General features: G+C 46.2%; 2 protein-coding genes and 1 non-coding gene across 3 annotated transcripts; 1 reads left to right on the top strand and 2 right to left on the bottom strand.

Annotated features, from left to right (window-relative positions):
* Positions 1-2,102: 2,102 nt before the first annotated feature.
* LOC134730059 (U6 spliceosomal RNA) lies at positions 2,103-2,209 on the top strand. The gene has a single exon (XR_010111696.1). It is a non-coding gene; the product is annotated as a U6 spliceosomal RNA (small nuclear RNA).
* A 6,021-nt stretch (positions 2,210-8,230) lies between these two features.
* Positions 8,231-12,244, bottom strand: LOC134728967 (PRAME family member 15-like). The gene is made up of 3 exons (XM_063596227.1): positions 11,937-12,244; positions 10,692-11,273; positions 8,231-8,943 (listed from the first exon to the last, which is right to left on the bottom strand). The coding sequence occupies exons 1-3, from the start codon at positions 12,227-12,229 to the stop codon at positions 8,382-8,384; spliced, it is 1,437 nt and encodes a 478-aa protein (XP_063452297.1). The 5' UTR covers positions 12,230-12,244; the 3' UTR covers positions 8,231-8,381.
* A 9,837-nt stretch (positions 12,245-22,081) lies between these two features.
* Positions 22,082-25,781, bottom strand: LOC134728968 (PRAME family member 17-like). Its single transcript, XM_063596230.1, is given in 3 exon segments — positions 22,082-23,433; positions 24,457-25,032; positions 25,429-25,781. Coding segments are annotated over 3 exon segments (1,422 nt in total). The 5' UTR covers positions 25,716-25,781; the 3' UTR covers positions 22,082-22,874.
* Positions 25,782-27,757: the final 1,976 nt, after the last annotated feature.

Genomic DNA, 27,757 nt, shown 5'->3' on the forward strand with positions numbered 1-27,757 from the left:
TATATTTCAAGCTTTCTTCTGGTCATTTCGCAGCTGAAACCTAGGCCATGAGTGCATGTTAAAGGGAGCACAGACCCATCGTTTCAAATGCCTCCTCAGTGTGAATGGGAAAGGAATGAGGATGCAGGAGGGGCAGGACTGGGGGAAAAGTTGACTTGGAGTGGATGGGCTCTTTAGAGACCTGTGTCCCAGAGAATCAGAAATGGGAATCTGAATTGCTAGAGTGAGAATCGGGGAGGAGAGACACATGAGAGGGTTACCCCTGCACAGATGGTTGTAAAGTAACAGTCAGAAATAAAGGGAAACTGAGTGGAAACTGTCTGGTGTCCTCCATAATTGCTTAACATGGCTTAACAATTAAACAATTTAAACCTAAAAAAGTCCAGTTACTGATCGAGCTAATAAGGCACTGATTTGTCTGTGACTGATGAGGTTCAGCTCCTGGAAATCAAGCCATCAAAATGGAATTTGATCATTTGGATCAATTCCCTCCTTTTCTTTTCTTCTCTCTGTGCATCTATTACCTTCTTGCTATTCTCTGTGCCTATTTAATGGGTTAATACACATGAGAGACGCACACAGGGCCTGAAGCATTCTAAGTGTAAAGTGAGTGTCAGCCCCTGAAGTTAAGCCCCTTCAGGTGCCCTCATTCTGTCCCAATGCCAAGACCCTGTTCACTCTCAATGGGTGGATTCAGAGCTCTCAGTTCCTGACTGTTACCTGTGCTGGGAAAGCACTTCACTGCCCAAGGCGTGGCCCTGCCCTGGAAGGGGAGCTCCACACTGTATGAGCAGGAGCCTCAGGGCATCATTAACCCATGCCTGTCATGGTGGGTAGCGGCCCTTGCTGAATTAAAGTAGTTGTGGCCAATAAAGACATCCAAATTCCCTTTTAGCAAAATACTGACATTACGTAGGCATATAATACCTATAACATCAATGAAAGACCTTTTCTTAACTCCTCCTTCTTCTCCCTGTGAAGGAAGACTAGTGCATGGTAGTAGGAATCACACATCCTTAGAGGGTGGATAATGATCAAGTGCCTGTGGGTAATTAATGACCGCACCTGTGCTGAGGGACCCTACACAAAGGGCACCTAAGTGTAGAACCCTGCCGAGGACTCAGGGGCTGGTGCTGTTGGGCACGAAACAGCCAAGAGGCTCAGTTTCCCTGTAAAATGAAGATGATGATGCCACCACCCTATGAGACTATCGTAGGACCCAATGAGACGGTGCACGGCCAGGACTTGGAATGGGGCCTGGCATACAGTAAGAGCTCAATACATGCATCTTGTTCTTTTTTTTCCCATCCTAATAGAAGTCCCAGCATTCTTCACCCTTCAATCTCACCTTCTATTCCTGATAACAGGGAGGCAGCAGAAACCCAGGGCAGGCAATGGGACTCAACTTCTACATGCCACCACCACTTAATCATGATTCCCCCAAACAGCAGAGCCTCAGCAGCCAGCAGAGGGTGCGATGGGTGAGGCAGGACTGAGTTCATCTCTAGTGATCATGAGATAAAAATTTCCAACCCATGAGACTCATGTGCCATCTGCTGGTTGCTCAGACCATCTGGTGTAATTTATTGATGCAAACAGGGTGATATTGAGTGACATCTCCAAAAATCTGCTGTTATGTAAATGTTTATAGAGAATAAATATTGTGATTTATATATAACACATTTATACATATTGAATATATATATTGAAATTTTAACTTATAATGGCAATTTGGTATTTTAAAATATGTAGTGCAATATTTTAAAAATGTCTGTGGGCCAGGCACAGTGGCTCACGCCTGCAATCCCAGCACTTTGGGAGGCCAAGATGGGTGGATCACGAGGTCAGGAGATCGAGACCATACTGGCTAACACAACGAAACCCCGTAGCTACTAAAAATGCAATTAATTGGCCGGGTGTGGTGGTGGGCACCTGTAGTCCCAGCTACTCAGGAGGCTGAGGTAGGAGAATGGCGTGAACCCAGGAGGCAGAGTTTGCAGTGAGCCGAGAGTGTGCCACTGCACTCCAGCTTGGGGGACAGAGTGAGACTCCGTCTCAAAAAAAAAAAAAAAAAGAAAGAAAGAAAAAAAAAGAAAATGTTTGTGTTGGTCTGGGCAGCACATATACTAAAACTGGAATGATACAGAGAAGATTAGCATGGCCCTTGCACAAGGATGACATGTAAATTCGTGACACGTTCCATATTTTTCAGGAAACAACAGATGCTGGAGAGAATGTTCAGAAATTAGGCATGCTTTGACACTGTTGGTGGGAGTGTAAATTAGTTCAACCTTTGTGGAAGACAGTGTGGCAATTCCTCAAGGACCTAGAACTAGAAATATCATTTGACCCAGCAATCCCATTACTGGGTATATACCCAAAGGATTATAAATCATTCTACTATAAACACACATGTACACATATGTTTACTGTGGCACTGTTCATAATAGCAAAGACTTGGAGCCAAACCAAAAGCTCTTCAGTGATACACTAGATAAAGAAAATATGGCACATATACACCATTCAATACTATGCAGCCATAAAAAATGATGAGTTCAGGTCATTTTCAGGGACATGGATGAAGCTGGAAATCATCATTCTCAGCAAACTAACACAAGAACAGAAAACCAAATACCACATGTTTTCAGTCATAAGTGGGAGTTGAACAATGAGAACACATGGATACAGGGAGGGGAACATCATACACCAGCGCCTGTCAGGCAGTGGGGGTTTTGGGGAGGGATAGCATTAGGATAAATACCTAGCGTAGATGACGGCTTGATAGGTGCAGCAAACCACCATGGCATATGTATCGCTATGTATCGCTATGCACATTCTGCACATGTATCCCAGAACTTAAAGTAGATTTAAAAAATGCTTAATGTGGTTTTGACTCTCAAATAAAATGACACCTTCAAAACTGATTTTGAAGATCAATGAATAAGAAATGCTCTTATTTAAAAATATTTAAATTTATACAATTTTGGAGCTGGAAGGAAGTGCAATTATTTTTAGGGAAATATGATTTATTTTCTTAGAGCAGTTATAAGGTTGCAGTGAAGTTGAGCAGAAAGTAGAGCATTCCCACATACTTCATGATCCCACTCTAGCACGGACTCCTAAAGGATCAACGTCCTGCCCCAGTGTGGTCCATTTGTTCCAATGCATGAACCACACGAACCATCCTTATCACCCAAAGTTCATAATTAACATTAAGGGTTCACATCTGGTGCTGTATATTCTATGAGCTCTGATGAATTGATGATGACAAGTATTCACCCTTATAGCATCATGCAGAGTAGCTTCAGTGCCCTAAAAATCACCTGTTCTCTTTCTATCCATCCCACTGTACCCTGACTCCTGGCCCCCCCAGGCTTTCTACTGTGTCCATAGATTTGCCTTTTCCAGAATGTCATGTGGCTTTTCATGTTGGTTTCTTTCACTTGGTTATGTGCATTTACTTTTTTTTATGTCTTTTAGGACTTAATAATCTACACTGTCAGGATGTGCTACAGTATATTCATCCATTTATCTGCTGAAGAACATGTTGGTCCCTATTAAGTTTTGTCTATTGTGAATGTAGTGGTTAAAAACATCCAGGTTTTAGGTTTTCTCATTTGGGTAAATGCCAAGGAGCGTGGCTGCTCGGCCATGTGCCTAGGTTGTGTTTGATAATGATTTTTTTCCTGGACAATCTCATGTGGTAGACAGAGATTGCTTCTTCAAGGGGAGGGACTGTGTCTCTGTCACCCTGTGGTCCCACAGCAGAGCATGGAGCCTGGCAGGTGGCTGTAAATGCTTATTGATCACATAGTGCTTAGAAATCACTTTATAGCCACTACAATGCAAATGTCGGGCAGTCAACATGAGCTGCCACCAATAATATAAACACGTTGAATATGGATGAAGTCACCCTCCTTTTGCCGGGGTCACTACCTGTGTATCACGGCAGTGCGGTCATCACATGGATGAACTTCATGTGTTTTTTATAGATTTCCCCCCATGTAATACAGGACACAGTCTTTAAACAAAGAGTCACCAGGGTTCCTGATGGCCACTGGCCTGAGTCTGTCCCCTTGGAACTAAGGGCCCTCATAACTGCACTTACCTACCACAGGCGTCCCTGTAAGCACCACTAGAGGGCGAGCATCTTCACCAAACCTGATGGACCCAAGAAGTCTGACCTGAATGTCTCCCTGCTAGGCAGGGGTCCTCAGAGACATCTTCTATCCAGTCCAGATGGAGGGAACTGGAAGAGTCTCCTCAAACCCAGGACCAACAAAGAGATTCCCTCCAAGATCCCAATTAGGGGGCCAGGACAGGGACTGAGAGGGAACAGGGAAGGGAAGGCACCATAGGTCCCAAAACCTGGAACTGATGGAGAAGGTCCCCTCCAGAAACTGTTTGGAGAGAACCAGCTGGGAAGAATCAAAGTCTCTGAGATCTTCCACCTAAGAGCTGGACATCTGAATTCAGGAAGACTTACCTGAGGCCTTCCCATGGCGCAATCGAGAAGAGCTCACGGGGCTCTTGCCAGTGCAGGATGCATTGGTTCTGGAGGCATCAGGAAGAGATCGGAGGTCCCCTTTGAATCCCACTTCTAACACCAATGAGGTCCACTAAAAATTATGGGGTCTATAGATTTAGAAACAAGGAGCGTAATTTCTTCTAAAGGTTTACAACCTGCTCGCTGGGAAATGGGCCTCCAGGCAGGACCTGAGGCAAGCGCTTGGAGGGAGGGAAGGTGACGCAGGAATCTATGCTGCACCTGTAGGCCGCCAAGTGTGCATATTCAGCAGGTTATTGGAGCAGCTATGAAAATTCACAGGGCGGGGGATGCATGCATGTATGGTGAGCAAATATACATGTCACATACGTCCCAGGTTCACCTGGTGGTTGAGGCTTTACATTTAAATGCATTATAATTAGGTTCTTTGCATCCAGAGGTGAAGTTGGGACATGAAGGTCCCCAATTCCTAACTAAAGGGCCTGGGGAGTCACCTTCTACAAATCACAAAGTCCCCTCAGAGGGGGTTTATTTAACCCTATATAAAGTGTCTTGAGGCTGAGCGCAGTGGTTCACGCCTGTAATCCCAGCGTATAGGTGGGAATTTTTGTGTTTTTAATAGATACAGAGTTTCACCATGCTGCCCAGACTGGTCTCGAACTCCTGACCTGAAATGATCCATGTGCCTCAGTCTCCCAAAGTGCTGGGATTACAGACGTGAGCCACCACACCGGGCCAATTGCTGGACTCTCATGACACACATGGATATGGTATCACAAAGGCAATTTTTTCCATAATCCAATTTATTTATATTATTGGTAGTGAGCTAATGTTGACGTCCCCAAGTTAGCAATTCAGTGGCTATACCCATGACAAACGTTTCCATGCATCACGTGGTCAACAGCATTTGCTCCTGGGTTCAAGAGATTCTCTTGCCTCAGCCTCCTGACTATCTGGGATTACAGGGGCCCGTCACCACCCCAGGCTAATTTTTTGTATTTTTAGTAGAGACGGGTTTTTACCACATTGGCCAGGCTGGTCTCAAATTCCTGACCTCGTGATCTGCCTGCCTCGGCCTGCCAAAGTACTGGGATTACAGGCATGAGCCACCACGCCTGGCCATTAACCATTCTTAAAATATCACATTGCATTCTTTAAAAGTTTTATATCTTTCATATACGTAAATTACAACGCAAATATTTATACTCAACTAGTATTTACATTATAGTAAATTTTCTTTTCTTGCTCTGTCGCCCAGGCTGGAGTGCAGTGGTGCGATCACAGCTCACTGCAACCTTTGCCTCCCGGGTTCAAGCGATTGTCCTGCCTCAGTCTCCTGAATACCTGGGATTACAGGCGAATGCCACCACGCCCAGCAATTTTTTTGTATTTTGAGTAGAGACAGGGTTTCACCATGTTGGCCAGCCTGGTCTCAAAATCCTGACCTGAAGCGATCTGCCCGCCTCAGCCTCCCAAAATGCTGGGATTACAGGTGTGAGACACCAAGCCTGGCCATGACAATAGCCTCAGCCTCCCAAAGTGCTGGGATTACAGACATGAGCCACCGCTCCTGGCTCATAATAGTAAATTTTTAAAAATACCATATAATATAATCCTTGCAACATTAAATTACACCATCTGGTCTGATCTACCAGCAGATGGCACCCGAGACCTATGGATTGGACATTTTACTCTTCTTAGGAATGAATCCAGTCCAGAAATGCCCACCCTGCCCCCTGCTGGCTCCTAGGGCTCTGCTGTTTGGGGGAGTCATGATGAAGTTGTGGCAGAGGGTAGAAGATGAGCCCCATTGCATGCCCTGGGTTCTTGTTGCCTCCCTGTTATCAGGAAAAGGAGGTGAGATTGAAAGATGAAAATTGCTGGGACTTCTGCTGAGAAGAGAAAAAAGAACAAGATATATTCATCTAACTGTGTGCCAGTCCCCATGCCAAGCCCTAAACATGAACCATCTTATTGCATCCTTCCAGGGTCCTATAAGCTGTTGGACATCATCATCCTCATTTTACAGGGACCTGAGGCTCTTGGCTAAGATCCCTGACAGCAATACCAGCCCCTGAATCCTCAGCAGGATCCTTCACTTGGGTGCCCGCTATGCAGGCTTCCTCAGCACAGGGAAGGTCACTCATCACCCACAGGCACTTGATCATTATCCACCCTTTGATGATATGAGATTCCAGAACACCCTGCACTGGTCTCTTCCTTGATAGGGAGAGAGGGGAGGTGTTATGAGAAAATCTCTCATCGATCTGACCTAGCTCCCTAATAAGAAGTAACTTTTTAAATGTCAGATGGAAATATTTAAAAAGTGTTACATACTTGTATAGTTTTAGTATTTTACTTAAAGGGAATGTGGCTGTCTTTACTGGCTACAACCAGTTTAATTCAAGAAGGGCTGCTGGTCATCAGGGGAAGAAGCAAGGGTTGGTGCTGCCCAGAGTCTCCAGCTAATACACAATATGGACATCCCCTTCGAGGGCAGCGGGAAGAGAGTGGCTCCTTGTGCAGTGAAGCTGACGTCCACCAACTAAGGCTTCTGGAACCATGTGGAGACTCGCAGGGAGTTGGCAGGGTCTCAGCATCTGGCTAGCAGTGAAAGACCCTGAGAAGAAGGTGCTTTCCAAGTGGATTGGCTCACTGTTCTTGCCCAGTAATGTTCCAGGCCCTTGGTGTCCACCTAGTGTGTATTAACCCACTGAACAGCCACAGAAACTAACAAGGAGTTAACAGACATCTAAAGAAGTGAAGAACTGGAGGAGGCCAAGCCAATCGTGGTGGTCCACGCCTATACTCCCTGCATTTTGGGAGGCCAAGGCAGGAGAATCACAAGCTCAGGAGTTCCAGATCAGCCTGGGCAAGACAGCGAGACCTTGTCACCACTTAAAAAAACAAGCAAACAGGCGTGGTTGTTCACACGCCTGTAGTCCTAGCTCCTCAGGAGGCTGAGGTGGGAGGATCACTTGAACCCAGGAAATTGAGGCTGCAGTGAGCTATGATTGTGCCACCGCACTCTAGCCTGAGTGACAGGAGACCTTTAAAAAACAAAAACAAAACAAGCCTGACACAGTGGCTCACACCTGTAATCCAGCACTTTGGTAGGCCTACTTGCGTGGATCACCCAAAGTCAGGAGTTTGAGACCAGTCTGACCAACATAGTGAGGAAACCCTGTCGCTACTAAACATACACAAATTAGCTGGGCATGGTGGTGCATGCCTGTAATCCCAGCTACTTGGGAGGCTGAGGCAGGAGAATCATTTAAACCCCAGGTGGAGGTTGCAGTCAGCTGAGATGGCACCATTGCACTCTAAACTCCAACCTGGGCAACAAGAGTGAAACTCTGTCTCAAATAAAAGAATGGGAGGAAACTGATTACAATAACCACATTTCATTTAAATGCCTTGATTTTCTTGGGCTGCATCTTATTGATTGGACAACTCAGTGCCTTTTGCTTTTTCCATCAATAACTGAAGATTCCTGAGGCTTAAACTGGAAAACAGGTTACTTAATAATAGAGGGCACCAGACAGTTACCACTCAGTTTTCCTTTATTTCTGATTGTTTCTTTACAACCATGCATGCAACAGTAACTCCCTCAACTATTCTCAAGCCTCCACTCTAGACATTCAGATTCCCATTTTCGACTCTGCAGGACACAGGTCCCCAAAGTCCCATCGAATCCATGGCAACACTTCCCCAAGTCCGGCCCCTGCTTGATCACCTTTCCTTTCCCACTTTCAGAGCCCATGTGTGAAACGATGGGTTCTGTGCTCCCTATAGGATGTACCTAAGACCTAGGTTTTAGTTTCCAAGTGTCCAGAAGAAAACGTTTGACATATCCACCCAAATAGGCAGGTATTCAACAGCAGCATTGATCTGCCTCCAGGTCATAAAATGACCTGTTGCCACAGTCAGGGCAGTAGTCAGTACAGAACGAGATCCTCTTGGGGTGCCTTAAGTCCCTCACTCTCTTCATCAGCTCAGCCCTAATTTGAGCAAATCTGCTCCAGCAGAGAGTACCATCAGCATCATAACTCTCCCGCGGGGCAGGATACACCCCCACGCATAAGTTTTTGAGTATGATTGTGTGGCTCAGCAGGTTCTCCAGGGTGGCCATGGAGATGGGATTTCCACAGAAGCTGAAGGTGTTGAGCTCAAAGCAGCGGCTCAGGGCAGGCAGGATGGCGTTGACTTGGGAGTCTATGATGCCACAGTCATCTAAATCCAGGTACTCAAGGGTGGCTGCAACTTTTTCTAGGAGAATTTGGAGAGGCACAAGACTGAAATTGGTCAGTCTGATGCCACTCAGGTCCAGGGTCTTTAGTTGACTGATACTCGGGCACTGGGATAGATGCTTCAAGTCTGATTCCAAAAGCACACAGTTAGTTATTGTGAGGACCTTTAACGAGGTCTTCAGACAGCTGGGGAGAGAGAGCAAGAAGTTAATTCTGGGGAATCCTAGGGGTGAGTGGAGGGTAGTGGGGAATGGCTTCAAGGTAATGGATGGAGACCTTTTTGCCCAAGTCCAGGGTCATTGTGATGGCCTGATGGTCAACACTTAGGATGATGCGTGATGAAGAGCTTTGCCACTGAGGTCAATTCCACTTTAGACACGGCCCAGTAACTCACACCTGTAATCCCAGAACTTTGGGAGGCTGAGACTGGTGGATTCCTTGAGATCAGGAGTTTGAGACCAGCCTGGTGAACATGGCAAAACCTCCTCTCTACTAAAAATCCAAAAATTAGCCAGGTGTGGTGGCGGGAGCCTGCAATTCCAGCTACTTGGGAAGCTGAGGGAGGAGAATCGCTTGAACCCAGGAGGTGTAGGTTGCAGTGAGCAGAGATCATGCCACTACACTCCAGCCTGGGTGACAGAGAGAGACTCTGTATTAAAAAAAAAAAAGGAGAAAAAATAATTCCATCTGAGGCTGAGTCATTTCACTATCATTTATAGGAATGGATCAAGTTCACAGAATCCCTAAAGCTCCCTTTCCTCATCTGTCAGGCAGAAAACCACATCCCTGGGCCACAGGAGCCCAGTGGAGATGCAGGCATAAAGGACAAACACAGGCAGGATCCTGCAACATCAGCTGGGGTGGGCAGGCTGCAGGCGTCCCTGACAAGCCTGTATCATCAGCAAACCATCTATCACTTTCACCATTCTTTGTGCCTGCTCCCTGACCCTCTATTTCAGAATCATGCATTTCCTAGGTAATTAATTTACCTGAAGCTCAAAAGAAACTTTTACAACAGGGAATTAGAGATGGGATCATTCATGTTCACGAAACTGTGGGGCACAGAGCTGATTTTCTGACATGTGCAGGTTTGCTGAGCATTCCCCTCTTCAGTGCCCACTTCACTTCCCTACTTCACATCATCTTCTTAAAAATTATCTTGTTGGCTGGGCGTGTTAGCTCTCACGTATAATCCCAGCACTTTGGGAGTCCATGGTAGGTGGATCACCTGAAGTCAGGAGTTGGAGAATAACCTGGCCAACATGGTGAAACCCTGTCTCTACTTAAAATATAAAAATTAGCCATGTGTGGTGGCTTATGCCTGTAATCCCAGGCACTCAGGAGGCTGAGGCAGGAGAATCGCTTGAACCTGGGAGGCAGAAGTTGCTGCGAGCTGAGATGTCACAACTGCACTCCAGCCTGGAACATCAAAGTGAAAATCCATCTCAGAAAAAAAAAGTTATCTTGTTTGTTTTTACTTTTATTTATTCATTTCTGACAGAGGTCTTGGGATGTTACCCAGACTGGTCTTAAACTCCTAGGCTCAAGCTATCCTCTTGCCTCAGACTCCCAAAGTGCTAGGATTACAGGCATGAGCCACCGCCCCTGGCCTATTTTTCATCATCTTAACTTAGACACACGTCCTCAGGAAGAATTCAGAAAGGCACCCTCACTAGATCTGAACCCCCCAGTAGCTAGCTTCCTAGCATGGCAGCCTCTCCATAGCATCTCCCCTAGCTGATCCCTCTGCCTCTATTGGGAGGGTTGCGTGATACGCATTTCAGGACAGGGCCGCCAACAGGACAATGCATGGACATTCTAGTGTCGCCTTCACTGTTACATCCTCTTACGCTGGCTCACAGTAGATGCCCACTAGTGTTTACTGTAACAGGCTCTGCTGTGGTCTGCAGAGAAAGCTCACCACCCTCCCTCACCTGAGCAGCTGGTCCAGGTGGCCTTCGAGGAAAGAAACAGAGTTCATATAAAGCTTTTGGAGGCAGCGCAGCTTGAGGAACTGAGTGGTGAACTGGGTAACAATCTCCTTCTTCTGCTCTGGGGAAACATAGCGAGAGACATCCATGTGGGAGAGAACGAGCTTCTGAAGATTCCTCATGTGGCCCAGGTATGGGGTAAACTGTGTCAGGATGGGCAGTACCCACCTGCAATTCACTTCCACCTCCTGGATACAGTCTAGGTTCACCATTTTCAGGATGCTTCTGATATTGCGGAAGGGCATTCCCAAAATTTTCAGCTTCTTACAGCACAGGTGTAGTAAATCTTTCCTCTGCTTGACCCATAGAAGGAGGTAGGTGAGGTATTCATCCAGAGTCCTGTTCTTGAGCCAAAGTTCTACGAACACAGTCAAGGGCTGCTCTCCTCTTATCCTTGGACAGTCCTGCACTGGTTTTTTGTTCCTCTTGGCATTGAGGAAGCACCCACGGGCCATAGCTTCAGACCAAACCATCCAGAAGTTCTCACAGACATCCTGTAAATCCAGCACTTGAAGTTTACACCTCCTGTGGGAAAATAGAGGTGAGACTGAGAATTTCAGAACTCATTTCTGAACTTAAACTCCACATCCTGGATAGCAGCTCCTCCCCTCCCTGCTTCTAGTCCCTCTCTCTGACTTTTCTTCACCCTGTTTTCCCCTTGGATCCTGCCCACTTCCACATTTTTTTTTTTTTTTGAGACCAAGTCTCCCTCTGTCACCCAGGCTGGAGTGCAGTGGTGTGATGTCACCTCACTGCAACCTCTGCTTCCCGGGTTCAAATGATACTCCTGCCTCAACCTCGCAAGTAGCTGGGATTACAGGAACCCACCACCATGCCCAGCTAATTTTAGTATTTTTAGTAGAGTCGGGGTTTACCATGTTGGACAGTGTGGCCTCCAACTCTTGGCCTCAGCCTCCCAATGTGCTGGGATTACATTGTGAGCCACCGTGCCTGGCCCAGTTCTCACTTTTCATGGTGCCTTTCAGTGCCATTAGAGGAGAGGTTCCTGTTACCTCCATGGACCTTGCGTGGTGAGCAGTGCTTTCCCTGAGGAGCTGGTGAATGGCCAAGTCCTCTCAGCTTCCTCACCACCACCATCCCCCTTGGGCCTCCTCACTTGTCATGACCCAGCTGTTCCTTCGGTTGGACACCTGGGCCCTCCCCACCAGCCCACCTGGCCCACCTCACCTGGGACGAACCCCTTGGATAAGCAGTGCATCAAGCCCATCGAGCACAGCTTGCAAGGCCTCCAGACAAGGCATCTTTATCAGAGGCCTCAGAGGGAGGCGGCGGAAGGGCCAGGCCTGCACCATCAGCTTCAGGGCCTCACAGCGTCTCCTACTGAAGGCCTCCATGAACAGTGGGGGGAAAAGTTCCGTGGGCAGCTCCTCCAGGGTGGACATGGCCAAGGCTTGGTCCCTCAGCAGGCTCCGCCCCGCAAGCTCCAGGAGTCTGGGTGGAGTCCGGATGCTCATCTTCATGAATCTGCAGGGAAAACTTCAAGAGGACAAACCCAGAGAAAAGGCATCACTCTCAGGCCAAGCCCATGCAATCTCATCTTCTCCCAGGGCCAAAGTCACTGCTCTGGCAATGGTGAAAGAGCCCTCAGTTTACTCCAATTCTGCTCTGCACTCAGTGGCCATTAAGCCAGCATTCTGCCTCTGCTGCATCAGCATGAGCGTCTCCGAAGCAGTGAGGAAGCAGGGCCACCACTAGCCCTTCATTTCTATCCAGTGTTCCATCCAGTGACTAGTGAGTGTGGAGGAACCTGAAAGCGAACCCCTCCTATCATTGGGGGAAATTACTAATTACTCAAGGTTCTAAAACAATGGGAATGGGAGTGTCACAAGCCTACATGCCCACATTTTCAGTTCCTACAAATAAGCTTGTTGGGAACATTCATGGGGCATCCCTAGAACAGGTTCTATTTGTTTTCTTTTCATTATTTAAGCTTGCTTTCTCTTTCTCTCTCTTTCTTCTTTCCTTCTTTCCCTCTGTCCCTCCCTTCTTTCTTTCTTTCCTCCTCTCTCTCCCTTCTTTCTTTCTTTCCCCCTCTCTCTCCCTTATTTCTTTCTTGTCTTCTTTCCCTGCCTCCCTTCTCTCATTCTCTCTCTCTTTCTCTCTCTCCCTCTCTCACTCTCTTCCTGACAGGGTCTTGCTCTGTCACCAAGCCTGGAGTGTAGTGGTGGGATCTCAGCTCAGTGCAGCCTTGACATCCCAGCTCAAAGGATTCTTGCTCCTCAGCCTCCCAAGTAGCTGGGACCACAGTTATGCATCACCACACCCAGCTCATCTTTTATTTTTTGAATTTTTGTGAAGACAGTGGATTTCGCTATGTTGTCCAAGCTGGTCTTGAACTCCTAGTCTCAAGCAATCTATCCGTCTTGGCCTTCCAACATACTGGGATTATAGGTGTGAGCCTCCGTCCCAGCCTCATTATTGAAAATTTCAGTGAGAAGCTCTGAAAGCTATGTGACACTGTTATGCATCACTCACAAGACAGATGTTTCCAATGCACACCTCTTACACATATTCAAACTGAACCACTTTGGCTGGGTGCAGTGACTCACACCTGTAATCTGAGCATTTTGTGAGGCCGAGGCAGGTGGATCATCTGAGATCAGGAGTTCAAGACGAGCCTGGCCAACATGGTAAAACCCTGCCTCTAATAAGACAGCAAAAATTAGCCAGGTGCAGTCGTCTGTGCCTGTAGTCCAAGCTACTAGGGAGGCTGAGGTAGGAGGATCGCTTGAACCCAGGAGGCAGAAGTTGCAGTGAGCTGACATTATACCACTCCACTCCAGCCTGGGAAATAGGCTAGATTGAACAGAGAGACAGAGAGAGCTACATTTGATTAGAATTCTTAATCTCTACCCAGTTAATCCTGATTGAATTTTTGCCTTCCTTAAATATTAACTGATCGAATTAGATATTGATCCATCAAAATGAAAGATTTAGGGATAGGGTGAAAGTCCAGGACTCATTCACTGATTCCCTTCACAAACATAGAGTTTTACTAATATGTGTGCTTCAAAGTCCTGAGTGTGAGACAGGGAAGGGTTGAATCTCTTCCTGATATTAGACAGAAAGAAAGAAAACTTGAAAGTATCTTTGTTGAGGGATCCTGGGCCACATCAAATTTATCAAAATATTTCAGAGTTAAAACAGTTTTCAAAGACAGAGATGACAGTCCCTAAGAAAACACAATAGAAATCTTCATGTATCCGATGATCACCTGGGACATATAATTTTTTTTGGTGTTGAGGGAGCTGAGTCTCACTTCGTTGCCCAGGCTGGAGTGCAGTGGCACCATCTTGGCTCACTGTTACCTCGGCCTCCAAGTTTCAAGCAATTCTCATGCTTCAGCCTTCCACGTAGCTGGGACTACAGGCATGCACCCCCCACAGCCATGTCTCCATTCCGGTGGAAGAGGATGTGATTGGTTTAAAATTAAGGTCAAAGATCCTTTTTGATTGATTTTGTTTTTGTTTTTTGGACAGGGTCTCTCTCTTTTGCCCAAGCTGGAGTACAGCAGTGGTATGAGCATGGCTCACTGCAGCCTCAATCTTCTGGGCTCAAGTGATTCTCCCACACCAGCCACCCAAATAGCTGGGACTACAGATGCATGTCACCATGCTCGGCTAATTAAAAAAAAAAAGTAGAGGCCAAGCACCAGTGATTCACAGCTGTAATCCCAGCAGTTTGGGATGCCAGGCAGGTGGATCACTTGAGGTCAGGTGTTGAGACCAAACTGGCCAGCATGGTGAAACCCCACCTCTACTACAAATACAAAAATTAGCCAGGCATGGTTTCAGATGTCTGTGACACCAGCTTCTGAGGATGGAGACTGAGGCATGAGAATTGCTTGAACCCGGGAGGTAAAGGTTGCAGTGAGTTGAGATCGTGCCACTGCACTCCAGTCTGAGCAACACAGTGAGACTCCATCCCCACCCTCAAAAAAAAAACATTGTGTAGAGGAGGGTTTTTGTCATGTTGCCCAGGTTGGTCTCAAACCCCTGGGCTGAAATGATCCTCCCACTTTGGCCTCCCAAATTGTTGGGGTTAAAGGCATGAGTCACTGCTCCCTTCAAGAATTTTAAAATGGCATCAACCAAAGCACAATCAACTTTTTTGAAATAAAGACAGAACTGCATTTAGAGGAAAAAATTCAAAGCTTCAAATTGTTCATATGAAAAAAAAAGGGACAGCATATAGCTCTGTGCCATCGTAAGCTGCACTGTCACCATCCCAGACCGACTGACTGTAGGTCAGAAGGGAGTGTCCTTACAGAAATTAGTGACTTACCAGATCTGGATGTAGTCTAGAAGGTGCTCAGACCTCAGGAAGAACCAAGCAGGAACTCCAGGCTTGAAGACTTTGGGTCTCTCCTGTGGGTCTTTAGAAGCTTTTATTGACCTTTCTAATCACAACTCCCACCCACGCCCCTCCACGTATCCACTGCTACCTTCCAATCAAAAAATGACATCTGATTGCATTTGTGAAGCTCCACCCAGTTAATCCTGATTGCGTTTTTGGCTCTCCCCAGATTACCGGATTGAATCAGATGTCCATTCATATGAAATATCTATATTCACTTCATGAAGCAAGAAATTGACAGTGTTAGGGATAGGGTAGAAGTCAAGAATACATTCATTCAAGGCCAGACGAAGTGGCTCACACCTGTAATCCCAGCACTCTGGGACGCAGAGGCAGGTGGATTATCTGAGGTCAGGAGGTTGAGACAAGCCTGGCCAACATGGTAAAACCCTACCTCTACTAAAATTACAAAAATTAGCCAGTTGCGGTTGTCTGCGCCTATAGTTCAAGCTACTAGGGAGACTGAGGCAGGAGGATCACTTGAACCCAGGAGGTAGAGGTTGCAGTGAGCTGACAATACACCACTGAACTCCAGCCTGGGAAATAGGCTTGATTAAAAAAAAAAAGAAAGAAAGAAAAAGAAAAAGGAGGGAGAGAGAGCTAGATTTGATTCGACTTCTACCCAGTTAATCCTGATTGGATTTTTGGCTTTCTTCCAGATTTACTGATGGAATTAGATATTCATCCATCAAAGTGAAAGATTTAGGGATAGGGTGAAAGACCTGGACTCATTCACTGATTCCCTTCATAAACATGGAGTTTTACTAATATGTGTCCTTCATAGTCCTGAATGAGAGATAGGGAAGGGTTGAATCTCTTCCTGATATTAGACAGAAAGAAAAACTTGAAAGTATCTTTGTTGAGGGATCCTCGGCCACATCAAATTTATCAAAATATTTCAGAGTTAAAACAGTTTTCAAAGACGGAGTTGACAGCCCCCAGAACACACAATAGAAATCTTCATGTATCCAATGATCACCTGGGTGGTATAATCTAATTTTTTTTGGAGTGGGTGAAGGTGAGTCTCACTTTGCCGCCCAGGCTGGAGTGCAGCGGTGCCATCTCAGCTCCCTGTAACCTCCACCTCTGAGATTCAAGCAATTCTCATGCTTCAGGCTTCCACGTAGCTGGGATTACAGGCATGCACCCCCACACCCATGTCTCCATTCGAGTGGAGAAATTACAGTGAGGACGTGATTGGTTTAAAATTAAGGTCATAGATCCTTTTTGGTTAAGATATTGTTTTTGTTTTTTGGACAGGGTCTCTCTCTTTTGCCCAGGCTAGAGTACAGCAGTGGTGTGAGCATGGCTCACTGCGGCCTCAATCTTCTGGGCTCAAGTGATTCTCCCACACCAGCCACCCAAATAGCTGGGACTACAGATGCATGTCACCATGCTTGGCTAATTAAAAAAAAAAAAAGTAGAGGCCAAGCACCAGTGACTCACAGCTGTAATCCCAGCACTTTGGGAGGCCAGGCAGGTGGATCACTTGAGGTCAGGTGTTCGAGACCAACCTGGCCAGCGTGGTGAAACCCCACCTCTACTAAAAATACAAAAATTAGCCAGGCATGGTTTCAGATGTCTGTGACACCAGCTTCTGAGGATGGAGACTGAGGCATGAGAATTGCTTGAACCCCGGAGTTAAAGGTTGCAGTGAGTTGGGATCGTGCCACTGCACTCCAGTCTGGGCAACACAGTGAGACTCCATCCCCACCCTCAAAAAAAAGAAAGTTGTGTAGAGGAGGGTTTTTGTCATGTTGCCCAGGTTGGTCTCAAACCCCTGGGCTGAAATGATCTTCCCACTTTGGCATCCCAAAGTGTTGGGGTTAAAGGCATGAGTCACTGCTCCCTTCAAGAATTTTGAAATGACATCAACCAAAGCACAATCAACTTTTTTGAAATAAAGACAGAACTGCATTTAGAGGAAAAAATTCAAGCTTTAAACTGTTCATATAAAAAAAAAGAGAAAGACAGGATACACTTCTCTGTCATCGTAGGCTGCAGTGTCAACATCCCAGACCAGCTGACTGTAGGTCAGATGGGAGTGTCCTTACAGAAATTAGTGACTTACCAGATCTGGATGTAGTCTAGAAGGTGCTCAGACCTCAAGAAGAACCAAGCAGGAACTCCAGGCTTGAAGACTTTGGGTCTCTCCTGTGGGTCTTTAGAAGCTTTTATTGACCTTTCTAATCACAACTCCCACCCACGCACCTCCACGTATCTGCTGCTACCTTCCAATCAAAAAGTGATATCTGATTGCATTTGTGAAGCTCCACCCAGTTAATCCTGATTGGGTTTTTGGCTCTCCCCAGATTAATGGATTGAGTCAGATATCCATTCATATCACATATCTATATTCAGTCTGTGAAGCAAGAAATTGACAGTGTTAGGGATAGGGTAGAAGTCCAGAATACATTCATTCAAGGGTGGGTGAGGTGGCTCATAGCTGTAATTCCAGCACTTCGGAAGGACAAGGTGAGTAGATCACCTGATGTCAGGGGTTCAAGACCAGCCAGGTCAAAAAGGTGAAACCCCGTCTCTACAAAAATACAAAAATTAGCTGGGCATGATGGCAGGTGCCTGAAACCCAGCTACTTGGGAGGCTGAGGCAGGAGAATTGCTTGAACCCAGGCGGCAATGGTTGCAGTGAGCCAGAATTGTGCCACTGCACTCCAGTCTGGGTGACAGAGGGACATTCTGTCAAAAAATAAAAAAATCATTCATTCATGAACTCCACAAACACTGATGGTATTTTACTAATATGTGAACTTCACAGTCTTGAGTGTGAGGCAGGGAAGGGTTTGATCTGTTTACGACATTAGACAGAAAAATAAAATCTGAAAGTAGTGTTGTTAGGAGATCCTTGGCCACATCAAAATATAAAAATGCTTTATACTTTAAAAAGCTTTATAAAAACAGAGGAGTCGTCCCTGGGAAATCAGAATAAAAATCTCAATGTATTGAATGGTCTTTGGGATTTTTTATAACCTAAGGTAGCAGATTACATGCTCGTTCTGGTGGAGGAGAGGTGCCACTGAGGGCGTGAGTGGTCTCAGGGCTTAGGTTAAGGCTTCTTTGGAACAAATTGAAACCACATCGATAAACTTTATAAATTTAATCAGTGAAGAAGGGAGGGAGAGAAACAAAAATAAACCAAGCTTGCAACACATTCAGCATTCATCAGGAGGTCTTCTTGCTCTCTGACCTGGTTCCTCATGGTTGCTGGCAACCTACTGTTCCAAAATCATATAGACCTTAGATTACAGTTCCCCTTAACTTCCCTGCAGACAACGATTTAAGCATTGCAAAACATTAACTTTTTCATCTGAGATATTCTTTCAGGTTCTGCATGTCAGTGAAACTACTGATGCCAGCTGATCTGAAGGGCCCTGCAATGCACCAACTCACCAAAGAATGCAGTTTCTACATCCTGTTGACTTCTTCCCTCTTACCGCTACCCCAACTTTCCGGCCCCTTGCTATCCAGCATCCACTGGAAACCCTCAGTACTCCTTGGGGAGATGAATTTGAGGATCTCCTCCTAGCTTCTCATTCAGCCACCCTGTGATCATTAAACTCTCTGCTGCAAACCCTGCTGTCTCAGAATATTGCTAAGCTACTGTGCAGCAGGCATAGGAACCTGATGGTCCTGTAATAAAGTCATGTGAAAATTACAAATGGAAGTGAGGGTGGAGCTGGTCAGGGTTGAGCTGGGTTTTTATTGGGAACCTGGGAGTGAACCAAGACTTGCTGAACATGTTGGGGGTTATTGAATTGGTGTAAGAGGAATCTATCTAACATTGCACTGATGCCCTTTTGGTTTTAATCCTTATGACCAAGTATGAGTCTTTCAAAACAATTTGTATAATCCTCCTTATTTTTCCTTTCAAAACCTTCAACTTCCTTTATCTCCCCAAATAATCTCACATCTATTCCCATTTCTTTGCTTACTTCATAATAAACTTTTTTTTTTTACAGAGTCTTCTTCTCTGTTAAGTAGACCACATATGTTGTTGCCACAGAAGATGAGTAACCTGGCTCTATGGACAGAAACGGTCAAAAGGATCCCATTCCTCAACAGCTGGGGGTGATGTAAAGGTCATGGTTATTCTTTGTCATATCTGCACCTGCATATTGCCAGTGAAAACTTGCAGGTCACATTGGGCAGGCTTCCAAATTCACCACCTGTGGAAGGTCTTTTGCTTGGCTTACATCCTGTCCCTGAGTAAAGAGTCTGATCGTGAGTTCATGAGTGCCTCAAACTCTTCAAGTATTGATGAAGGCTTCCACCCACTGACAGTGAGAAGGCACTGATTTGATGCTGATCATGAAGTTTTGCTGGTTGTCTTGCAAGTAATATGTTTTATTCTTTTATCTTGTCATCTAAAGCCAATGATTGTAACCTCTGTATTGTCCCTTCCAATGGAAAAAACAAAAACAAAAACTCAACTCTATTTGAGCCTTGTCAGGTCAATAAAACAAAAGAAAATTTAAAAAAATAATTGATAGGAGGAGTCCCATTCCCAGCCTGGGCAATAGAATGAGACTCCATCTCAAAAGAAAAAAAAAAAAAAAAAAGGCCGGGCACGGTGGTGGCTCACACCTGTTATCCCAGCACTTCATGCCAAGGCAGGTAGATCACGATGCCAAAAAATTGAGACCATCCTAGCCAACATGGTGAAACCCTGTCTCTGCTAAAAATACAAAATTAGCTGAGCATGGTGGCGCCCACCCATAGTCCTAGCTACTCGAGAGGCTGAGGCAGGAGAGTCGCTTGAACTCAGGAGGAGGAGGTTGCAGTCAGCCAAGATTTCACCACTGCACTCCAACTTGGTGACAGAGCGAGACTCCGTCTCAAAACAAACAAACAAACAAGGAAACAAACACAAATGAGCAAACAAACAAAGGAAAAAGCTGGAAAAATAAATTCTGAAAGAATTTCCATCTCTATGAATTCATCTTCAGAAGTGATAGCATTTCCTGCTTGGCATTTTTCGCCGCATTTTTGGCATAAGATCTAGCAACAAAAAAGTATGAACCCAGGTTTGTGTAATGGAATATCTTAAACATCAATAGGAGGAGTCAATAGTTCTGATGCCACACACACATGTATGGTCTTCTCCAGCATCAGAAAATGGCAACAAAGTGGTAGAGTTATGCAGAGTGTAGCATTTGAAATGGAGATTTGAAGGTGACAAGGAAAGGATTTTGTAAGACATTAGTGTACAAGTTGAGCAATGTTGGTTCCTGTCACAGTATTTTTATTTATTTATTTATTTATTTTATTCATTTATTTTTTGAGATGGAGTCTCGCTGTGTCACCAGGCTGGAATGCAGTGGCACAATCTCAGCTCATTTCAACCTCTGCCTCCCCGGTTCAAGCAATTTTCCTGCCTTAGCCTCCTAAATAGCCGGGACTACAGGTGCATGCCACTACACCTGGCTAATTTTTTGTATTTTTAGTAAAGACGGGGTTTCACCATGTTAACTAGGATGGTCTCAATCTCCTGACTTCGTGGTCTGCCTGCCTCGGCCTCCCAAAGTGCTGGGATTACAGGCCTCAGCCACCATGCCCGGTCGGTTCACAAGAAAATTTAAGAGGTATTCAATTGCATATGAAACTTGTAGGCAAAGTTTATTTCTTTTTTCTTTAAAGCATTAATTTATTTATTTATAATGTATTTATTTATTAATTTTTTTTTTGAGATGGAGTTTCATTCTTGTTTTCCAGGCTGGAGTGCAATGGTGCGATCTCAGCTCACTGCAACCTCTGCCTCCCAGTTCAAGTGATTCTCCTGCCTCAGTCTCCCAGTTAGCTGGAATTACAGGCACAGGCCACCACACACAGCTAGTTTTTGTATTTTTAGTAGAGAGAGAGTTTCACCATGTTGCCCAGGCTGGTCTGGAACTCCTGACCACAGGTGATGTACCCACCTCCGCCTCTGAAAGTGCTGAGATTACAGGTGTGAACCACCGTGCCCGGCCTACACTCATCACTTTTAATACTTTCTACATCACATGAGGAAGAAGAGCAGAAACACTTGAGTACTTCATGAAGGTCAAGGTTGGTATGAGTTTGGGTTCTAATATGATCAATTTCTGCTTCTAGGGAACCAAGCAGTTCAGGTTAAGGAAGGTCAGGAAACTCTAGGGTTTTCTCTCCCTCCAAAGAAAGCTTTACGCATCACCTTAACAGAGAAAGCAAATCTCATCCCCATGTTGTCACTTAATAAAAAGCCATACTTTCCTAAAAATGGTCCAAATGTCATTTGGACTGCTTCTAACACAGGAATTTTCTGAGCTTCATGTGAAGCTTTCAGTGAATTTCATGTGAATTCACTCCTGGTCCAATGAAGCCATTTCCTGGCATGGCCAAAGATCAGGAACGGATTCCTCTGGATCTGTCCATTAGGAATGAGCAGGGTCTCAGTATCTGGGGAGCAGTGAGGGCCCCTGAGAAGAGGGTAGGTTTCAGTGGCTCATCATCACTGCCCACACAGAATGTTCCAGGCCCCAAGTGTGCATCCTTTGTGAATGAACCCAGTGAACAGGCATGGGAGAAATTAAGGAAGAAACAGATGACTGAAAGAAAGCAAAAAATGAGTGAGAATTAATCAAAATGATCACATTTCAGTTTTGATGCCTTGATTTGCTGCAGCTGAACCTCAATCACAGATGACGTAGTACCTCTCATCAGTAACTAGAGATTTCTGATATATAAATGGCTAAAACTGGTTGATCAATCATGGAAGACACCAGAAAGTTTCCATTCAGGTTCCATTTATTTTTGACATTTTTAAATAACCATCCTTGCGAGGGTAACTCCTGCATCATTCTAGAACTTCAGGTTCCATTTCTGAGTCTAGGAAACAGGTCCCTGAAGGCTTTATTGATGCCAAGTCAGCATTTTCACCCAGTCCTGCCCCCAGCTGAGTCACCTTTGTTTTTCCACTCACAGTCAGCATGTGCCTGAAACACATGGCTGTGTGCTTCCTTTAAGATGCACCTGACCGGGCCCAGCTGCTCATGCCTGTAAACCCAGCACTGTGGAAGGCCAAGGTAGTCAGATCACTTGAGGTCAGGAGTTTGAGGCCAGCCTCCTCCAACATCGTGAAACCCTGTCTCTACTAAAAATACAAAAATTACACTTTGGGAGGCCGAGGCGGGTGGATCACGAGGTCAGGAGATCGAGACCATCCTGGCTAACTTGGTGAAACCCTGTCTCTACTAAAAATACAAAAATTACACTTTGGGAGGCCGAGGCGGGTGGATCACGAGGTCAGGAGATCGAGACCATCCTGGCTAACTTGGTGAAACCCTGACTCTACTAAAAATACCAAAAATTAGCTGGGTGTGGTGGTGGGCACCTGTAGTCCCAGCTACTCTGGAGGCTGGCGCAGGAGAATGGCGTGAACCCTGGAGGCGGAGGTTGCAGTGAGCCGAAATCGTGCCAGTGCACTCTAGCCTGGGTGACAGAGCGAGATTCTGTCTCAAAAAGAAAAGAAAAAAAAATACAAAATTAGCTGGGTGTGGTGGTGCATGCCAGTAACACCAGCTACTAGGGAGGCTGAGGCAGGAGAATCACTTGAACCTGGGAGGTGGAAGTTGCAGTGAGCTGAGATTGTGCCACTGCACTTCAGCCTGCGGGACAGAGCGAGACTCCATCAAAAAAAATAAAGCACCTGTGTCCTAGATTTTAGTGCCCAAGGGTCCAGAAGAAAGCGTATCCATCCCACTAACCAGGCCTTCCCTAAGAGCAAAGATGGAGGTCCACTTTCTCAGATGGCCATGAGCCACAGGAAGGGCAGGGGACGGGACCAAAAAAGATCCTCTTGGGCTGCCTGACTTCCCTGAGTGTACACATCAGCTCAGCCCGAATTGGGGCAAGGATCTCCCACTTGGCATGACCCCTGTTGTCAAGACTCTCCAGACGGGAAGGATACAACTCCAGGCCTAACTTGCTCAGCCCGCCTGTGTGACGCAGCAGGTCTTTCGGAGCATTCATGGAGGTCTCATTTCCATGAAAGTAGAAGGTGGTGAGCTGGGAGCAGTGCGTCAGGGCAGGCAGGAGGAGCCCGAGTTGGGAGTCCTGGATCTGACAGTCCTTTAACGTGAGGGTCTCGAGAGTAGCAGCAACTTTCTCTAGCAGAGCTCCAAGGGGCTCAAGATTGGTGGTCCCCATTAGGATATGAATCAGATGCAGCTCCTTTAGCTGACTGAGGCTTGGTTACTAAGACAGACACTCCATGTCCCGATCAGCTAGGTAAGCATGACAGAATATAAAGGCCCCCAAGAGGTTCTTGAGGCACCTGGGGAGAGCAAGAAATTAGTTATGGGCAATGGTGCCAGTTAGAGGAGGGGAGTGGGAAATCATCTCAATGGTAAACTTGAAGTGGGCATTGAGTAATTCTGCACCTTACTACCACACAGCTGTTATAGTAACTGCAATGGGGAAGCCTGTTTCACCCAAACACAAGTTTGTTCCCATCATCAGATGATGGTCTGTGTGCAAGGTGCTGCCTGATGAAGATTCAGATCATTCAGGGGCAGCTCCATTTTAGGCTCAGTCCTTTCAGCCTTGCTTGTGTGATTGGTTCAAGGCCACAAAATCTTTAAAGCCTCTTTACTGCATCTTTCAGCAGACAACCTCATCTCTGGGCCAGAGGAGCCCAGTGGGAGATGTGCACAAAGAACTCAACTGAGCAAGGTCTAGGGACATCAGCTAGGGCCACCTGTCTGCAAAGGTTCCCTGATGTGCCCGCGTCTGCAAACCACCTATCACTTTATACCACTCTCCGGCCTACTCCCTCACCTCTGTCCAAGAAGCACGCTTTTCTCATGTCAACTACTTTTCCTGGGGTTCAAAAGAACCTTTTACAGACAAAGAATTAGAGACAGGATCATTGGTGTTTACTAAGCTGTGAGGACGGAGCTTCTACTGTGAAACACGTAGGTTTGATGCACTTTCCCTTCTTTCATACTCTCCTCTATATGAAGAGTAAGTTTCATCATATTAACTTCAAACGCACTTCCTAAAAAGGAATTCACAAATGCACCCTCCCTAGATCTGAACCCCTGACTAACTAGCTCCCTGCCTGTCTCTCTCTGTAGCATCTGCCCCGGGCCATCCCTCTGCCCTTATTTGAGCGGGCTTGTGATACCCACTTCAGGATATAGAGCACTGAACAGCATAATGAGTTGACATTCTAGCGTCCCATTCCCTGTGACATCACCAGTGGCTGGCACACAGTAGATGCCCACTAGCGTTTACTGTGAAAAAGAACAAAAGTCTGTGGTATGGTCTGCAGAGAAAGCTCACCATCCTTTCTTACCTGAGCAGGTGCTCCAGGTCTTTGATATTATTGACCTTTCTTATATAAAGCATCTGAGGGTAGGACAGGCAGAGGAATGGACAGTCCAAGTCAGGAACGAACTGTTGTTGGCCGCTTACATATAATTCATCGTCATAACCGAAGGCTAAAAAGAGTTTGCGAAGATTGCTCATCTGGCCGAGGTAAGGGGCAAACTTTCCTGTTTTATTCAGAGAGCACTTTCTCCTAACTTCCAACTCCTGGATACTGTCTGGGTATACCCTTTTCAATAAATTTCTGAAACTTGAAGTGGGCATTGAGTAATTCTGCACCTTATTACAGCACAGGTGCACTAGGCCTCTTCTGTAGTGGATCCACCCACAGAGGTAGCTCAGGCATTCATCCAGTGTACTTTTCTTTAGGCAGAGGTCTATGAACACCTTCAAGGGCTGGCGCTCTCCCATCCTTGGACAGTCCTCCACTGTCTGCCTTTTACTCATGGCCTCTGGGGAGCAGGAGAGGGCCCTGGCTCCAGACCATATGGTCCAGAAATTCCCATTAACATCCCGCAAATCCAGCACTTGAAGTTTCCACCTCCTGTGAGTAACATAGGGGAAAAGCTCGGAATGTAGGCAAGGATCCACCCCTGACCTGAACTTTCACTCCACATCCAGGACATCAATCAGCTGCTCCTGTCCTCAGTGCTCCTCCTTCTGTCTCTTCTCCATCCCGCTCCCCCTTGGGTTCTGCCTGGTTCTCACTTCTAGAACCTTTACATTCCACTGGGAGAAAGCAGGTTCCTGTTTCCTCAGTGGACCCTGTATGGTGAGCAGTCCTTTCCCAGAGGATCTGGGCAATGGTCAAGGCCTCTCATGGGCACCATCAGAAGCCTCTGAGCCACCCTAGCTCCCCAACCCCACCACTCCTCCTGAGCCAGTTGTCCCTTCCCTGGATGCCTGGACCCTTCCCACCAGGCCACCTGAATCACTTCACCTGAGGCAAACCTTCTGGGCCAGCAGTGTATCAAGTCCCTTCAGCACAGCTTGCAAGGTCTCCAGATCAGGTGTCTTCATCAGGGATCCCAGAGGGAGGTGGAGGAAGGACCAGGCCTGCACCATCAGCTTCAGGGCCTCACAGCGTCTCCTGCTGACGGCCTCCATGAACATCAGAGGGAAGACCTCCCTGGGCAGCTCGTCCACGGTGAAGATGGTCAAGAACTGGTTCCTCAGCAGGCTCTGCCCTGCCAGCTCCAGGAGTCTGGATGGGGACTGGAGACTCATTCTGACAAATCTGCAAGGAAAAACTCTAGAGGACAATCCAGTGAAAAGGCAAGTTTCTCAGGCCTATCCCCTGCAACCCCCGCTTCTCCTAGGGCCAAAGTCATTTCTCTAGCATGTGTGAAAGAGCCCTCAGTTTACTCCAATTCCATTCTGCAATAAGTGGCCACAGAGGCATAGTTCTGCCCTTCTGGTACCAAGAAGAGTGTGTCCCAACCTCCAAAGAGCAGGCAAGATCCCTCCTATAGGGTCCATGAATTATTAGCCACTGCACCACTACACTGATAGCACTGGAAAGTGTTAGCAAGGATCTTTGAAGCTCAGATCTCCACTTTTTTGAGAAAACAAAATGTCTTCTTGGCCAGGCACGGTGGCTCATGCCTGTAATCCCAGCACTTTGGGAGCCCAAAGTGGGCGGATCATGAGGTCGGGAGTTCGAGACCAGCCCCACCAACATGGTGAAATACCATCTCTACTGATACAAAATATTAGCCGGGTGTGGTGGTCCCTGCCTGTAATCCCAGCTACTTGGGAAGCTGAGGCAGGAGAATCTCTCAACCCGAGGGCCAGAGTTTGCAGTGAGCCAAAATCTAGCCACTGCACTCCAGCCTGGGTGGCAGAGTGAGACTCTGTCTCAAAAAAAAAAAAAAAAAAAAAATGTAAAGGGAAGCCAAGCATGGCGGCTTACAGCTGTAATCCCAACACTTTGGGAAGCCAAGGCAGAACAATCACTTGAGCCCAGGAGTTCCAGACCAGCTAGGGCAACATAGTGATAGCCCATGTCTACTAGACTCTACTAGAATATTAAATAATTATCTGAGCATTGTGGCACATGCCTATAGTCTCAGCTACTCTGCAGACAGAGGTGGGAGGATGGCTTGAGCCTGGGAAGCAGAGGTTTCAGTTAACTGAGATTGTGCCACCACACTCCAGCCTGGGCAACAGAGAAAGACCCTGTCTCAACTAATAATAATAATAATAATAATAACAACACACATTGGGATTGAGTCTAGGGGAAGAAATGGATCCTGCATTCAAAACAAAGACTCTACTCTTGAAAATAGTGTATGGGGCCAGACATGGTGGCTCATGCCTGTAATCCCAAGACTTTAGGAGACAAGGTGGGGGGTTTGCTTGAGTCCAGGTGTTCCAGACCAGCCTGGCTAACAAAGCCAGACCCCATCATTATAAAAAAATTTAATAGAGCATGGTGGAAGGAATATCTTTATAATTTTAGTAAAAAACAAAGCCTATCTTTCAAAATCACAATAGCATTCTTGGGTGGGGTGACTCTTGCCTGTAATCCCAGCACTTTGGGAGGCTAAGGGCTGGCAGATCACATGGAGTCCAGGGGTTCCAGACCAGCCTGGGCAATATGGTACAACCCCATCTCTACTAAAAATACAATTAGCCAGGCCTCATGGTGTGGGTCTGTAGTCCCAGCTACTGGGAAGGCTGAGGTGAGAAGATCCCTTCAATACAGGAGACAGAGGTTGCACTGAGGCAATTATCACACCACTGCAGTACAGCTGGGTGACAGAATGAGACTTTGTCTCAAGAAATTAAAATCATAATAACATACTCTATAAACTGCAAATTAAGGGCACACAATCTACAAATTTTAAATGTCAAGGAATGAGACATTAATTAATTGGATTCTTTTTTTTTTTTTTTAATTGAGACGGAGTCTATTGCCCAGGCTGGAGTGCAATGGCGTGATCTCGGCTCACTGCAACCTCCACCTCCTGGGCTGAAGCAATTCACCTGCCTCAGCCTCCTCAGTAGCTTGGATTACAGGCATGTGCCACCATGCCCAGTTAATTTTTGTATTTTTAGTAGAGAAGGCGTTTCACTGTGTTGGTCAGCCTGGTCTCAAATTCCTGACCTCAGGTGATGCACCCACCTTGGTCTCCCAAAGTGCTGGGATTACAGGCATGAGCCACTGTCCCTGGCCCAGTTGGATTCTTTTTTAATTCTTTGGTTAAGAATTTTGGAATCACATAAAACAAAGCACAAATAAAATTTTTTTTCCTTTTTAAGGCAGA

This window comes from Pan paniscus, chromosome 1 (assembly GCF_029289425.2).
Source record: "Pan paniscus chromosome 1, NHGRI_mPanPan1-v2.0_pri, whole genome shotgun sequence".
Taxonomy (NCBI): Eukaryota; Metazoa; Chordata; class Mammalia; order Primates; family Hominidae; genus Pan; species Pan paniscus.

Bases quoted from the DNA above. Each gene is read 5' to 3' on its own strand.
- LOC134728967 (XM_063596227.1), bottom strand. From the start codon at position 12,229: ATGAAGATGAGCATCCGGACTCCACCCAGACTCCTGGAGCTTGCGGGG. The intron at 11,274-11,936 runs GTGAGGTGGGCC...ATTTTCCCACAG, and splicing joins ATCCAAGGGGTTCGTCCCAG to GAGGTGTAAACTTCAAGTGC. The intron at 8,944-10,691 runs GTGAGGGAGGGT...CTCTCTCCCCAG, and splicing joins CACCTGGACCAGCTGCTCAG to CTGTCTGAAGACCTCGTTAA.